A 15,793-nucleotide genomic window follows, 5' to 3' on the forward strand; every position below is an offset into this window, starting at 1 on the left:
AGAAACGCTTCAGCGAAACGGAACCAAATTTGATGTCATGCTTCGAGGCGCTGTCCCCAGTCCAGGAAACAAATATGGTGTCATTTCGTCTCTAGGGGGCGCTATAATTACCAAAACTTTTATCAAAATGATTAATTTTGGGGAAACGGTGTGGCCATTTCCACATGCGCACATTTCGACGTGCGCATATGCGAGGGCCCGACCATCGCTGCTTGCAGCTTTAATTACTATTATTATTATATAAATCTTGCAAAGTACGTAAATTCATCAAGGAGAACTTCATAACAGTTATTAGGCCAAATGTGCCAAGTTTTGTCTACTTTCTAATAAGACATGTTAATAATAAAAGTTTTCACGCCATGAAACTGAAGAAGCGAAATGGAATGGAAGCATTTTTTCATTTCATAATTGACAGCTGTGTTTTTCCTAATGTGACACATCAAAATGTTTTGTGTGACAAAGGTCCACCCTCAGTTCACACATCGAGTCTGCATGTCTGAATATGTACGGCTCAGATAAGCTGATTAAATCAAAATTTAGCATTCAGCCATTTCGCCATGATAGCCTTTAATCCTCCATAAACGTCTTAGCAGCGCATGCGCACGCGTCTGCACTGGATCGGTCAAAGTCGATACAGTTTGCTCCTTTTAAAATGAAATAAATTGAATGTATGCTCACTTTGAGTGCTGATAAATGACTCGATGGCACACAATCGGACAATTGGACAATTTTGAAAATACACTTTCTGCGGAAGAAGAAAGTGAGAATGAGTGATCGATATGTTCACTGAGGTGAAGACCATGAAGGGATCATTCTCTCTGCCCCCCCTCCCAACACTCCACTACCTCTTTAATTTTCACACAAAGCAAGCAGGCACGTACGACAGTGTGTGTGTGTGTGTGTGTGTGTATGTGTGTGTGTTTGTCTGCCATAGCAGATTAGGGCTATGTTCAGCGTGTCTGTCCCTCTTTGTCTGCCTGGCCAGGGGATCATAGCAACCTGGAGGACAGGCCAGGACTGTGACAATCCTGTTTAGAGGCTGTGAAATCTGCACAGGGTGAAAAAAAACATAGGAAGAAAATCATTCCAAAATATAGCCAAAAAAAACTCAATCAATACATTCTCCTCACCATATCGTGTAAAGTCTGAGTCTGAGTTTCTCCATAAAACACAAATTATATCATTTTTTTGTGTCATCTGATTGTGATTTGCTGCTTTAAAAGTGTTTAAAATGTCAATATTGTGTCCTTTGAGTGGATTACTAAGTGCATTTTTGCTTTTTAAAAACAGAAATATCTACAATTTTTAATATTCTACTTTTCATACTACAAGGAGGAGAATCTATTAGGTCGTCTCGAGCAAGCTGAACAGTGTAACTGTGTTTTGTGGGTTAGGGGTTAATATGGTCCGTGTCTATCTGGACAGCCAGTGAAAGACATGGAAATGAAGTGACACCCATGGAGATACAGCAGCCTGCTGGGCTGCCATGTCTCTCTGTCAGTGCCAGCAACGGAGGAGAGAAAAAGGGAAGAAGCAGTCGATTTGTTCTCCTCTCTCCCTCCCCTCCCTTCTCTCTTTGTCTGGGTTTTATCTGGCCAACGGGGGGCTGCATGCAGACTGGTGCTGGGTGTCTTTGAAGCCCAAGCAGCACTGTACAACTTGTGGGTGTGTGTTTGTGTGTGTGTGTGTGTGTGTGTGTGTGTGTGTGTGAGAGAGAGCTCGTCTTAATTCTGCAGAGTTCAGTTATCATTCCTCAGCAGGGTCTAGCGATGCCCTCGGGCCATCACTCTTTCCACATCTTTCGCTCTCTCTCTCTCTCTCTCTCTCTCTCTCACACACACACACACACACACACACACACAAATAGGAGAAAAGGACTTCTTCTGCACTTAAATGCAAGCGAGAGAGCGAGGAAGGAAAAGAGAGAGGGAGGTGTGATCACCGAGTAGCTGTGTAGCAAACAGATATTCACAGACTGATTGAACGAGCTCATCAAACAGCCCCGGAGCCCTTCAGTTGCTGTCTCTGTTTCATTAAGATTTGTGGAGTAAATGTCATATGAATCCCTGGAGTCATCTAGTTGTGGTTCACACACACACACACACACACACACACACACACACACACACGCATGCATGCATTATATTCATACACACAAATTTCATGGACACGAGCAAACATATGCAGATAAGTATCCAAGAAAGCCTCCAGGAAACCAGCATCAAAGTGTACAACATATTGAATCAGAGTTACGAAATACATCAAAGCCTTCGACATCTATCTATTTTCCTGCATATCTTCTCCTCCCTAACCGATTTGTCTTCTTCCAAAAGGTGCCGGTGTTGCAGCCTATGGACTTGATGGTCGAGGCGACAGCCAGGCGTGTTTTCAGCAATGCCCACACCTACCACATCAACTCCATCTCTGTCAACTCCGACCTTCAGACGTTCATCTCCACTGACGACCTCAGGGTGAACCTGTGGAACCTGGAGATCACCGATCGCAGCTTCAGTATCCTCTTACTCGAGACTTGTTATCCCCGTGATTCAAACCTGTTTGTACATGTCCACTTTAGTTAAACCAACACCAGTGATTTGTTACTAAACGTCCACACTAGCTGTTTTCGAAAATTGTTCCTTAGCGTCCGTCTCTCAGACATCGTGGACATCAAACCAGCCAACATGGAGGAGCTGACAGAGGTGATCACCTCTGCGGAGTTTCATCCCCAGCAGTGTCACACCTTTGCCTACAGCAGCAGCAAAGGCTCGATACGCCTGTGTGACATGAGACAGGCCGCGCTCTGTGACAAACACTGCAAATGTGAGTATCACGGGAACATGATAAAGAAAGAATCCAACACTTACCACAACCCTTACACTGTCTTTTATTCATTTAAAGGAGCGGTGTGTAAGATTTAGTGACATTTAGTGGTGTAGTAGTAGTAGTACAAGAGGACCTGCATTGTCTGTATGTAACAAAAGCATAATGATTATTTTTTTCAGGCGTTTATCTGTTGTTGTTTTTTTTAAATTATTGTATGTTATATCTAATACAGAATGAGAGAGAGTGCTGCAGGTTTATCTAAATTTATAAATACACGACAACTCCAGAATGACGAGAAAGACATAAATACACAGCATGGAGGCAAATCTGCTCTTAATGTTTCTGCTTCAGCTCTATCTTTGTGTGGCCATGACATGCAGTTTCCACCCCCTGCTCAATATGCCAGGATTGATACCACGTCAATAATTCTCCCTGTGTGTTTCAAACAATGAATGGCCTTTTCTAAAGCTTAACATCGCCTGCATACTCTCTGGTCAAATGAATAATGAATACATTGACATTTTCGCTGAGAAATCAATGACTTAAGAGCAATCGCATTAGTCCCTCATGGACACACCTTGTAGTTCGATAATGTCAGTCATTTCCTCAGACGTATTGATGTATTCACCGGACCGTGTGCTAACGTGGCCTGTTGAATTTCACATGTGCATTTATTTGAGGGCTGAATAATTCGGATTTTGGGAGTAGATTTTAAAGTTGTGGTATTCACAAGCCGCCGTCACGTATGTGCTATCGATTGACAGGTGCTTGCAGAGCACACACACACACACACTCATGCATACACACACACACACACTCACAGAGCAGGCAGGTGCTATCATTACCCTCAGGACAGGTCTGTTAAAACTGACCTACTGTCTCACTGCATAAACGCGTATGGCTCAGAGCGATGTCTACTCACATACTCCCACGCATACACACAGCTTTTCCCTCCTTCCCTTGACATCCACACACACAAAACATCATGAACCCTCTACATAAAAAACAACACAAACACACAATATCATACAATATCTCCTCCCATACCTGTAAATCTGGGATGCTGCTGGTATCTATCAGCGTTAGAATGAGGATGGATGAATGGATGGAGGGAGAGGGGAGCGTTGCCAAAGCGCTAAGCCCCAGGACAGAGAGAAGGGGGACCAAAAAGCCCCCATGCCGACTCCCCAGGGACCCTATTATACACCGGGAGGGAGGGCAGCGACACACACACACACACATGCATATATACATGCGCACTTTGCACACACCCACTCACACACAAACACTCATTCACTGACACACACACAAATCCAGCGGGGCTCAAATGGGCCCAACACTTTGACATTGATTTGTTTTTCTTATCCCTTCCTCATCCCCCGATTTTTTCATCTCTCATGCCGCATCCCTTGTTAGACTCCCCACTGGCACATCACAGAGCTATTCTCCGGGCCTCAGCTGAGCAGGAGGGAGGGGAAGGGTGGGGATGCGAGGAGGAGGAGGAGGAGGAGGTAGAGAAGGGTGGGGGTATATTTGGAAGATGGAAGAGAGGAGGAAAAGAGGAGGAGGAACAATAACTTGATGGCTAACGATGGAATGCCTGGCTCTTATCCCCAGCGTGTTGGCCTGCACACAGATCAGCAGCTGCCAGAATCAATATGAATCATAACCAATATTTACCCAGCATGCTGACCCACGACTGCCTCGCTAAACACACACAGAAATAATACTGCGAAGAGATGCAGCTGCTGCAGCAAACCCCGCATCCTTGCATTGTTATCATTCGTTAATAACGGCCCCCACCACCACCACCTACCATCCCAAACAAAATCTGCTTTGTGTTTTTCTCGCCATGATGATCAAAAGACGAGCGTGAGGAAAAACATGTCTTTGTAGCAGCGACCTCCTACAGTGTAAAATGTGTTTGCTCTGTCAGAAGATAACCGCTTTTTTGTTTTCTCCTCTCAAAGATTTCGAGGAGCCAGAGGATCCCTCCACTCGCTCCTTCTTCTCTGAAATCATCTCATCCATCTCTGATGTGAAGTTCAGCCACAATGGGCGCTACCTGATGACAAGGGACTACCTCACTGTCAAAGTGTGGGACCTCCAAATGGAGAACAAACCACTAGAGACGTACCAGGTGAGCTTTCTTCGTGTCTTTACGTGCCTGTTGGACAGTTTGAAGGCTCCAGAGATGATTCTCAGCTGGCGAAGTTTGCAAATAATGGTTAGGGCTGGATCAAATCAAAACTTATTGATTCCGGACTAATCACTCAACATAATCCTGTTTCACTGTCACCCTACCAATCTGTAACCGTGTCATCTTCAGCAATTACCCCAGCAGGGCTTATTGAGCTGATTGTCGGTAAAAAGACAGATAGCAGCGTCGGTGATGCAACCTGAAGGGCAAAACCTCCCACTGTGTGGTCACCGGGGTCAGATCCTCACTGTCTGATCAGGGGAAGCCATCTTAGGGCAGCTCATGATTGATAAGGTCATCAGCTGGGCTCAAGGGACTCTTTGTTCAATTTCAGCTCCGCCTCCACCTACTATGTAACATCTCAGCATCTTAGCATTGGAGGGATTACTGAAAGTACAGCATATGGCAGGGTAGCTTATGGTTGTATCGCAATGTGACAAACTTTAGATGCTGAAAAACAGTGACAGTAATCCAGCAACTGGTTCAGACATTTATGTTTTTATTTGTTTTTCAGGTTCACGACTATTTACGGGGCAAACTTTGTTCTCTGTATGAGAATGACTGCATCTTTGACAAGTTTGAGTGTGTCTGGAATGGATCAGACAGGTATGTTTCATTTCGTTTTATCAATCCATACATCAATTCATGCATCCATTTATTTTTAATAACCCTTTCGCTCTCCTCTACTCCTCCTCAGCGTCATAATGACCGGCTCTTATAACAATTTCTTCCGAATGTTTGACCGGAACACTAAACGTGACGTCACACTGGAGGCGTCCAGAGAGAACAGCAAACCTAGAGCCATTCTCAAGCCTCGCAAGGTACAGCACTGCTCATCCACACAAGCGACCCCATATCTGGAAGTCTTGTCTTTGAGGCAGCTGGATTTGCTGTTCTATATTGCCACAGTGTTGCTACTAGTGAGGAAAACTTGGCTTCATATTTGTATTTTTAGATATCCCGATGACTGGGAAGCTTCATATATTAGCTACCATATAATTATGATTCATAAATTGCATATCATAATACACCTGTATTGTCACAAACAACTGTAAAACTAGCCGAAGGAAGTGGATTGCTCTACTCAGAGAAAGATGGATTAATCAGAGTTAGAGTTAGATTAAAGTTAAAGTTGCACCAATAAATATTTTTATATGAACAATCAATAAAAGGAGTATTTGTCACATGAAAGAGATCACTTAAAGTTTTATAATTATCCCTCGACTTCTCTGTCCAGGGCGTTTTAGCATCTTTCAGTTTGCAGTTTTACTGTTTTGATTCTCTCATTTCCACACAAAAAAAGCAGCTGTTTGCATCGAAATTAAAGCTCTGATAAACCCTCCGGAGGCTAATGCAGCAAATGGCAGACAAACAAATTTAACAACAATCTGATGAGCATTTAGATAAAGAGCCACATATTTCCCTCAGGGATTAGTAGAGACGAAAACAGAGCGAGGTTTAATGTTGCTCAGCGTCAGCAGGATGAGTAAATAGTTGATGAGTAAACTGTTAACACATCGGGTGATGTCAGTGTTTTGATATCTGGTGCCCTCAAGTAGGTTAAAAAAAAAAAAAGAATACTGCTGAAATCAGTGTTAATGTATGCTTCACGCCTCTTTATCCCTTCTGTTGTCCTCCAGGTGTGTGTAGGTGGGAAGCGTCGTAAGGATGAGATCAGTGTAGACAGCTTAGACTTCAGCAAGAAGATACTTCACACCACGTGGCACCCACATGAGAACATCATCGCTGTAGCGGCCACCAACAACCTCTACATCTTCCAAGACAAGGTCAACTAAAGGGCAATCTGGCCCCGCTGACCCCTGACCCCCCCACACACATGATGAGGGGGCTGGGTTTGGAGAAAGAGAGAGATGGAGCCCTTATCTACATCCTTCTCCTCTTCTCCCTATGTCTTGTTGCCGCCGGTCTTAAATTTCGCTGCTCTCTCTGCTGAGGAAGTGCAGAGATGAGTAACAAGTGTGAATTTCGGGAGGTGGGGAATGAATACAACCTGGATACAAAAATAAAAATAAAGAATGGACTTTCATTCTTCAATTCAACTTCTGATTTAATTTATTTATCCATGCGGACACCCGGAGAAGTGGATCCTGTGCATTTATGCAACGAGAGGATTGCTGCATGAGTAACATGATGTAGCAGCCCTCTGGACCCTAAAGAAAGGAGGGTGGATGTGGGTACACTGAACATAAAGTAGAGCACACAGACAGAAACCTATAGCTTACATGACGGTGGCTCGTTGTCATGTAGCAACAGTGCCCCCTCTCTTTCAAACCGCTCATGCTACGGTGCATGTGATCAACCCTGCGGCCTCTGACTGAGGCCAAGTTTCGGACAGCGCAACCCGCTGCAGAACTCCTACATAAGAGGAAGAGACTGTTAATCTCTGACCCCCCTCCCCCCCTAAAAAAACTGAGTTTTTCTCTGCCTGTGACACAACGTGGTCAGTCTTTCTAGCACCAATTCTATGTCTCCCTGGTGAGACTGCTGTAGTCTGTAATGTGAATGAAGCCATTCCAGGCTGTGTCAATGGTTTATTATTTAATGCTGTTGTTTTATTGAGTCCTTCTCTCGGTCAATGAGTCTGTTTAGAAGCTGTGGTGCCTTCTTTTGGTATGTGGGGGTTTGATGTAGTGGGAGTGGGAGGGGGGGAAAGGGACTGAGTACAAGGCAGGAGTGTGAATGTTTCAGATGAAATGTTAACTTAGACATTTTCTTTTGTTTTTTGTTGGGTTTTTTTTGTTGTTTTTTTCTCTTTCTCTATTAACAAAAAAAAAAAAAAAAAAGCTCCACTGAGGTCCCAAGTGGAAAAAGTGCTTGAAGCAATGTAGTCAAAATTTACATTATAGCACCGGCTACATGCTTGTGAGTTCAGGGGAGGACGCTGTGATGTAAGTAATTGTTGCTCTTATCACATTGCAGTCAGTCTGATGTCATCAGTTTGCAAGAGACACGACAAAGCCACATTATTATTATTATTATTGTTGGGTTTTTTTTTTGCAAAATTCCCGTTGAAGGAAAAACAAAAAAATCTGAACTCCTCACCTTGTTTGAAACTTACTTGCATAGTGCTGAAAACGATCTGTTGACTGGTAGACGCGTACATTTGTCATGTCAAATTACTGAACTTAAACCTGAGACTTCTTGGCATAACTTAATGCTAGCACAGCTGTTTTTTTTGCATGCGTTGGATCTGATTTTGATGAAACTGACAGCCTGCACATAGATATCTGAACACCTACAGATCATATAGAAGCACTATGCAAGTAAAATACTTGGCTTTCTGCCGAAGTAGCCAATTTGCCTGTCCACGTTTCTCCTCTTCCTGAAGATGGGTAACGTGGCACAGCAGCAGGTTATTTTTCAGCACTCGGCTCAGATCAGTTTGGAGATCCTCGTTTGTCTCAGATTTGTTTTAAGAGCCAACTCCCATAAAGGAAAGAAAGCAGTCAAAGGTCTCAATGAACTCTGTGAAATCAGGGAATTATTAAGTGTGATTCCTTTAAACAGTAATGTCTTCTAAAAAAAAAAAATCCTTATTGAAACAAAAAAACAAAAAAAACCTTTTATAGCTCAGAATGTATTGAAATGCAATTAATTACCATGCAGTCTTTATGCTTACTGGACTTTCTTTGAATAAAAAAGAATAAAGATGTGCAAGTTCAAAGCTTCTTAGTTCTCTTTTCATGCTGCTGACTCAAACCTGAAGGAAATCAAATGATTCATGTCCTGTATTCATGGCTGCTCGTGGTGGAAGGCCGCCCTCTTGTGGATGAAGACAGAAAAAAAAAAAGGGAGGGAAACCTGCTGTTAATCGACAGGACACAGTTGATGGTTGATTTTAAATTACTAGTCATTGTCCCAATTTTCATAAATTCATGTTTATTAATGTTATCTCGTCATTGTAAGAGCAGCAATCCAGTTTACAAATGAAGATTTCCAACCTACCCTAACAGCTCATGCATCAAACAGAAGCTGTAAATCTGGAAATGTTGCTGGTGGATGCTTCAGATCTCACATTTCATGTTCATGTTTGTAACAAACTCTAAAAAGCCTTTTTGATGCGATGGCATTGATTTTGTGCCAAAAAATCTTCCAACAGTCGAGCATTAGTACCTCCAAGAAAAGCCTCGATGCAATGATCACTAATTCACAAACATTTACACAAATTAGAAACCCGATAGTCATCTGTCGTACTGTGCACATTATGCAGAGATTTCTAATTGGCCCCATGAGGCTGCAGACTACGCACATTTTGTCAGCTGGGGACAGCACCTGTCAATCAAAAGGCATCTTTATAACCAGCTGCTGAAGCTTAATCATTGTGTCTCAGGATAAACCCAGGGACAGACAGGAGCTCCAACGTGATCATTGATCGTCAATCGATATCTTCTCTGATACAATTATTCAAACAAGTTTAGATTCATTGTTAGATATATTTGACCTCTCTCTTCTTGTCTGCCTCCTTTCTTTTTGGAAAACATGGATAAATTGAGTGGGAACAATGCGACAGTGGTGAACAGCTCCATTGACAAGTGGTTAGTCAATGGACGTGGCTCGTACCAACACCTGGACTACGGGGAGCTGAGAGTCCTGGTGCCGGCTATTCTGGGAGTCATCTGTGTCTTAGGTTTGGCTTGTAATGTCACTGCGATGGTCATCTTGTTCTCCAACGCTCACAGGGGCAAACTATCTCTCATCAACTCCCTCATCTTCAACCTGGTGTTTGCTGATGGACTGGTGCTGGCCTTTTCGGTGCCTTTCAAGGCTGCCTCGTACGCCAAAGCAAGCTGGAGTCTGGGCTGGGTGGTCTGCAAGACATCCGACTGGTTCCTTCAGTCCTGCATGGCAGCAAAGAGCTTCACAGTGGCTGTCATGGCAGAGGCGTGCTACCGCTACGTGTCCAACCCCACCAAGCAGGTGAGCATCCACCTGGGCTCCATCTTGGTGGTGTTCTTCTTCATCTGGCTGTCCGCCTGCTCTGTCACCATCCCTCACTGGCTGTTTGCCAGGCTGCAGGCAGAGATCCGTGGGCTGGTGTGTGTGCTGACAGTTCCTCCTGAAGCCAGGGATTTCATGTCTGTGTATGTCAAAGCATACCCCCTGGGGGTCTACTGTGCACCTCTCAGCTTTGCCCTGGTGTATTTCTGGAAGGCTTACGGCCAGTGCCAACGTCGCTCCAGTAAGACTCAGAACCTGCGTACACAGATCAGATCCAGGAAGATCACCTTGATGCTGTTTAGCCTGACTGTGGCCATGGCTATTCTCTGGCTTCCACAGTGGGTGGTGTGGGTTTGGGAGCGTCACATAGCAGAGAAGGAAATTGAAGGAGCTCAGCCCCTCGTCTCCTCTATTCCCCTTCTTCTAACCCTCTCTGCTCAGCTGCTCACCTTCTCTCTGTCCCTGGTGAACCCTCTCATCGTCCTCTCCCTCTCTGAGGAGTTCAGAGAGGGCTACAGGGGGCTGTGGAGGCGCCTCACCCTGCGCAAACAACCTCTACCAAAGCCAAAACCTGGACCACACAACCCTACGGCTCCCCAGTCGCCTTGCCCCAGACCAGAGACTTCGGGCCAGCTGCAGGGGGAGAGGAGCCTTCGGTCAAGCTCCAGTAGGTGTCCCAGCAGAGAGGCTCAGCCCCAGCTAGAGCAAGGAGGAGTTGGAGGAGGAAAAGAAGTAGATACGGGGAGCCTCAAAGATGGGATTGTCTTGCCTGACGTGGAGCAGTTCTGGCACGAGAGGGAGACTGGATTGCACACAGACGAAAATGATCCTGTGCCGTGGGAGCATCAGAACAAAGAAGGGAAAAAATAACAACCACCTGAACCAGCTTATATATCATCACCAATACAGTCCTCAGACAGCAGCAGCTTCATCAACAGACCTTGGCTGGATGGACTGCTGTTTATAAATCATTTGTATTCTGTCAACTGTGTTTATGATGTTATACAAAGGTAAGAAGTTCAATCAGTGTGAATTACGAATAGAGCAGTATCATCTGTGTATATGATATAATGATCACATAATGTTGTCCTTCTATTGTTGAAGAAGAACTAAATTATAATTAGTGTAAGATGACTTTCGATGGCTGTTAATTAAAGATCCTGGCAAAGATGACAATGTAAATTCAACAGTATATATATATATATATATATATATATTCAGTATAGCGTATGGTGGACGAACATTGTATGTCACAGTTTTTAAACGACTATTTAGTGCTGCAAGAAATCCTCAGAGGAAAATATGAGAATCTTAATTTCATATCTTAATTGGAGGTAGATGTTAACACCGTAAATGTATTTCACACTCATGTGCAGTCGCGTATATATATATATATATATTATATATATATATAGATAATATATAGTATATATAAATAATATATAATATATATATATATATATATATATATGCCCTTTGGATATCAGTGATGTTGAAGTAGACACAGTGAAAGTGTTGCTCTGTCTGGTCTGTAAGAGATTATTTTGTAATCAACGTGCATCAGAACGACCAGTGTTTACAATAAAGACAACTCTAAAAAACACAGCCTGTGTGTGATAAATGTGTCTTATTATTATATAGAAGAAGTAGAACATATACAGAAGCACAACAGTTGTGTATTTATGTGTGTGTTATGTTCAGCCTAATGATGAATGCTCTTGTTATTTGATTGGATCAGTGACACATACACACACGTACAGTAGAGCCTTAATGAGATAAATCAGACATCAGTGGATGGTCTCCTGCTGACATCGGGTCATTAAATATATTTTCATAAGGGCATCCATTAGAATTGCCAAGGGTTCTAATTAGAGGTAAAGAGCGCTGGTGTGAACTCAGATGGAGTCGTTCGGGCGGACTCACCTCTGTGGGAGCCTCATAATGAATTCTCTCTGCATTGATCTGAATACACAGTAGGTCAAAACCTCACAGTTAAAGGGATAAACAACATAAGGAAACAGTGCCTGAGCAAATGTGTGATCGATTTGTCTGTGTGATGTAACAGCAACCTTGCTGCGATGAACACTAGAGCCACGTGTATATAACTCCAAATTTGACATGAGGTTAAAGGTATAAAGTTAGTATAATGAGAAAATATGGACAAACTAAAAAGAGAGCAGAAGATATTTTAGGATTTGGAGTCTTTCCATAGTTACCTTACACCTTTTTTTTTTGCTCCTGCCTCCCTCCCTCATGACATTTTCCTCTCATTAATCATTTATGTTGACCTTTTATTGCCAGAGGCAAGTACCTCAATCAGAGCAACACTTAACTATATAACGCACCATCAGTCCCAGGGGTACTGACCTGGCCATAAACACTGGAGGGAAAAAGCTATCCACACTCATTGTTGGACTGAAAGTTTAACCTTCACTGTAGAGAAACGATTGAAGGTTAAATAATAATACAAAAAACAACATTAATGATAGATATTGGATGCAGTTTTACACCAGCCCATGTATTTTTACCTGTGTGGACAAGCAGTGACATCTTTCATCATGCAGCACTGTGGGATTTCTTTATTTCTATTTCCAGCAAAAAGTAAGGCGTATCCCAATTCTTTCTACATATTGTTTTTGCAATAACTATAAGAAAATCAGAGTATACCATTCTGTAATATCTGTGCCAGTGGGCATCAATCAAAACTGCAAATGTTGGAATCACAAGAACAAAGCTAAATGTTTTTCCTCAAGGTTTTCCTGTAGCTGTCTTGTGCCAACACAATTACTTTAGTTTATTTTTGTGCAGCTCCGAGGAGCTCATCCGTTTCCTCTGTACAATGCAACGTGGGACAAATGGAGTGCATCATCAGCACACTCAAAAAATAAAGCGTTTGCACGCTGACTGTTATTTTGTCACGTTTTCAATGTGAGAACATTTTTCGTGGTGACCTAAGCCTTTGAAAGCTCCGACACACTCACGGTGCACCGTATTTTTTATGATTTATTGTACATGATAAGACCTTGACTGACTGCATGACTGATCGTCCTCACTCTCCTAACATAGTGTTAGTAAGTTTAGTCGCCTTTGTAGACATTTGGGTTGAAATCATCATGCATTTGTGGAAAAGTAAACTGCAAATGATTTAATGATTTCAGACACATTCATTATGTATTCTAAGCTTGTGTAATTCTCTGCAGAGCTCTGCTCAGGTACAACCCGAGTCTAATCAGCAGAATAATTGCAAACAGCTGTGTAGGCATGCAGGGTGACTCAGCATTTTTCCAGCTGGACCTCACTAATGACCCCCTGTATTAGAAGCAAGCTGCAGTGCCTCGTCGTACAAGCTCTGCTGCTGCTGCTCCCCACAGAGCTTAAAACAAATTAACACCTAAAGATGCACAATGGATGACTATAGTTTAGTCACTCCACAAAAGTACATTTTCATACTTAAACCCCCAGTAGGTAGTAATAGTTAAAGGTCCAGTGTGTCAGATTTAGGAGCCTCTATTTAGAAGAAACTGAATATAATATGCAAAACTATGTTTTCACTAGTGTCAATTAAAAATAAATGTTTTGGTCAGTTTAAAATTAACCTTTTATATCTAGAGACTCCACAAGCCCTCCTCCATGGAGACAGGGTTTACAGTAGCCCAGACTGGACAAACTAAACTAACTAACTGGCTCTAGTTTTTTGCATTTTGCAGTTTCTCTTTCCGATTTGGTCCAGTCAAAGGATTTCAGCTGGTTTCGATCTGCAGTCTCAGTGCTAGATGATCCTAAAACCTGCACAAAGGTACTTAAACATAGGGCTGATGTGGTGCATACATTCATTAGCCAGCATTTGCCCTTAGTTGTCATACTTGTGGGTAATTGCAAAATATCTTACTATAAACAGCGATGCGACTAAAAAACAGCTAAAAAGTTCAGTATTTAAGAGGAGACTGATAATGGAGCTTGAAATCAGAGAAAGCAGCAACTGATTGAGAGAAAATCGGTGATAAAAGGGAGAGTGATAATCAACGTTAACAGCAGAAAAAAAACAACTGTGGCCTAATTGGGTCATTATACAAGGCAGGGGAGCTTACAGCAGGTGAGAGCCTCTCTTTACTGCCCTCCTGGCTGCACCCCCCTCCTGCTGTGAGGGGAGGTGGGGGTGCCACCCCTGCATTTTATCCCTCAGCCAATCATCATCTCTAATAAATGAAACTCCACAGGAAGTGACATGCTACCTCGCGCTAATTATGCTCAGCAGGAGACGCTGCAATTAGGCCACATGCTAAAACCTTTGGCTGCCAATTTCACATCTCCCTCTGAGTCACAGCTACCTCTGCCTCCCTTTGGTCCTGTGGAAGATCACCTGGCTCTTCAGTCCACAGAAAGTCAGCCAGGGAGTGTGTGTGTGTGTGTGTGTGTGTGTGTGTGTGTGTGTGTGCGTGTTTGTGTGGTTGTTTTTGTGTTGATTCAGGGGGTCTGGCCTTGGTATTTAGCAGTCTTTTGATGAGAATAAATCAGACAGCTTTCATCTCAGTGAAGGATGTGGAGATCTAAAGGGCACACACCTTTTAGCATTTCCAGGAGTTCTAAGAGCCGATGTCATTTAAACCTACAGTATACATACACTATCAATGTATATAACTGTTTATTTAAAAAGCAGCACCAACCTCTCTAATAATAACACATTGAAACAATCTGTACAGTATAAAGCCTAAAGAAATCAAGGAAATTATGCTACTAATGGAGTTTTTATAACTAGGTTCAGGAATAAGGGCCACGCCTCGTACTCATCCCATTAACGTTCTCGATGTATTTAAGCACTCCGTTTCCATCAACTCCTTTTTTGACTACGCTGTCACCCCCCCCAAATCCTCTTTCTCGTTTGTCTTCTTTTTTCTCGTCTCCATTCTTACACAGGAACCAGAGGGCTCTAATCCGTAGAGTCACGGAGAGACGGTTCCCCCACTCAGAGTCTCCATCCCTCCAGGTTCCCTCCAGGGTCCCTCCTGTCCACCCGTCAACCTCAGGACCACTCTACCGATGGTCCTGCCTCCTCCCCCTACCCCTCATCCTAACATCCCTTATCCTCCGACCCTCATCCCATTATCCCTCCACTAACCCCTCTAACCCCCCCTCCCTAAACCCTCCCTGCAGCATGTCACGCATGCTTCCCAAATGTTACTTGTAATAAACATGTTTAAACTTCATCTGTACAGGCGTGGTCCTTGTTAGTGAATACCATTTTAAAACAGCGTGTGGATGAAATCACTATAATGTAGTGTGAAGGTGTTGCTTGTAGTGATGAAGCTGTAAAGGGAAAAATCACTACGCAATTCCCTTCAGCTGTGCAAAGCGTTTTAGCTTCTTTGAGTTCATTGTTTTGTTTTTTAAAGATAATAAATGTACGATTCTGCTTCAGTCGTACTGCTCTTGGGTCATTTTTAGACACAACAGACTACTCTACACTACCAGTCCCCAGCAAACAGCAGACAGGTAAGTTAACAACCAGCTTGTAACCAAACATTTCCCCCTATAGAATTAAATAAGAAAGCCAGTAAGAACTAAAAGGAGGGTGAATGGACTTTCAGTCTTCAGGTGGCCTAAAAAGGACTTGAAATTAATGCTAAAGATGCTCAAACTTTTCTTCATCTGCACTTAAATGACTTGAATTTCTAGGTTAATGTGCTGTCCTCAAGTGGCCAAAATATGAATTAAATGTATTTAAAATTAAAGTGTTTTTGACCAATCTCAGCTGTTCCTTTCCCAAGAAGCTCCAGTGTGACAGACATATGCCTGGAAACCATTGGCTCATTA

The 15,793-nt window shown here is 43.0% G+C and overlaps 2 protein-coding genes across 4 annotated transcripts in view; both read left to right on the forward strand.

Annotated features, from left to right (window-relative positions):
• The window catches only part of ppp2r2ba (protein phosphatase 2, regulatory subunit B, beta a), a 40,267-nt gene extending 31,559 nt beyond the window's left edge, over positions 1–8,708 (forward strand). For all 3 annotated transcript variants that reach the window (XM_027284161.1, XM_010737514.3, XM_019268457.2), the window contains exons 5-10: positions 2,334–2,511; positions 2,656–2,820; positions 4,794–4,963; positions 5,538–5,629; positions 5,721–5,844; positions 6,664–8,708. In XM_027284161.1, the coding sequence (XP_027139962.1) occupies positions 2,334–2,511; positions 2,656–2,820; positions 4,794–4,963; positions 5,538–5,629; positions 5,721–5,844; positions 6,664–6,819 (885 nt within the window). In that variant the 3' untranslated portion in view covers positions 6,820–8,708. The remainder of the gene's footprint in view (positions 1–2,333; positions 2,512–2,655; positions 2,821–4,793; positions 4,964–5,537; positions 5,630–5,720; positions 5,845–6,663) is intronic.
• Positions 8,709–9,523: 815 nt separating this feature from the next.
• On the forward strand, positions 9,524–10,852 carry gpr151 (G protein-coupled receptor 151). Its single transcript, XM_010737535.3, has one exon. It carries the CDS (start codon positions 9,524–9,526, stop codon positions 10,850–10,852), a length of 1,329 nt encoding a protein of 442 aa, XP_010735837.1.
• Positions 10,853–15,793: the final 4,941 nt, after the last annotated feature.

The sequence above is a fragment of the Larimichthys crocea genome, chromosome I (assembly GCF_000972845.2).
Source record: "Larimichthys crocea isolate SSNF chromosome I, L_crocea_2.0, whole genome shotgun sequence".
In the NCBI taxonomy this organism is placed as follows: Eukaryota; Metazoa; Chordata; class Actinopteri; family Sciaenidae; genus Larimichthys; species Larimichthys crocea.

What these genes read in the sequence shown, in the direction of transcription:
- gpr151 (XM_010737535.3), top strand. Translation starts at nt 9,524, where the DNA reads ATGGATAAATTGAGTGGGAACAATGCGACAGTGGTGAACAGCTCCATT.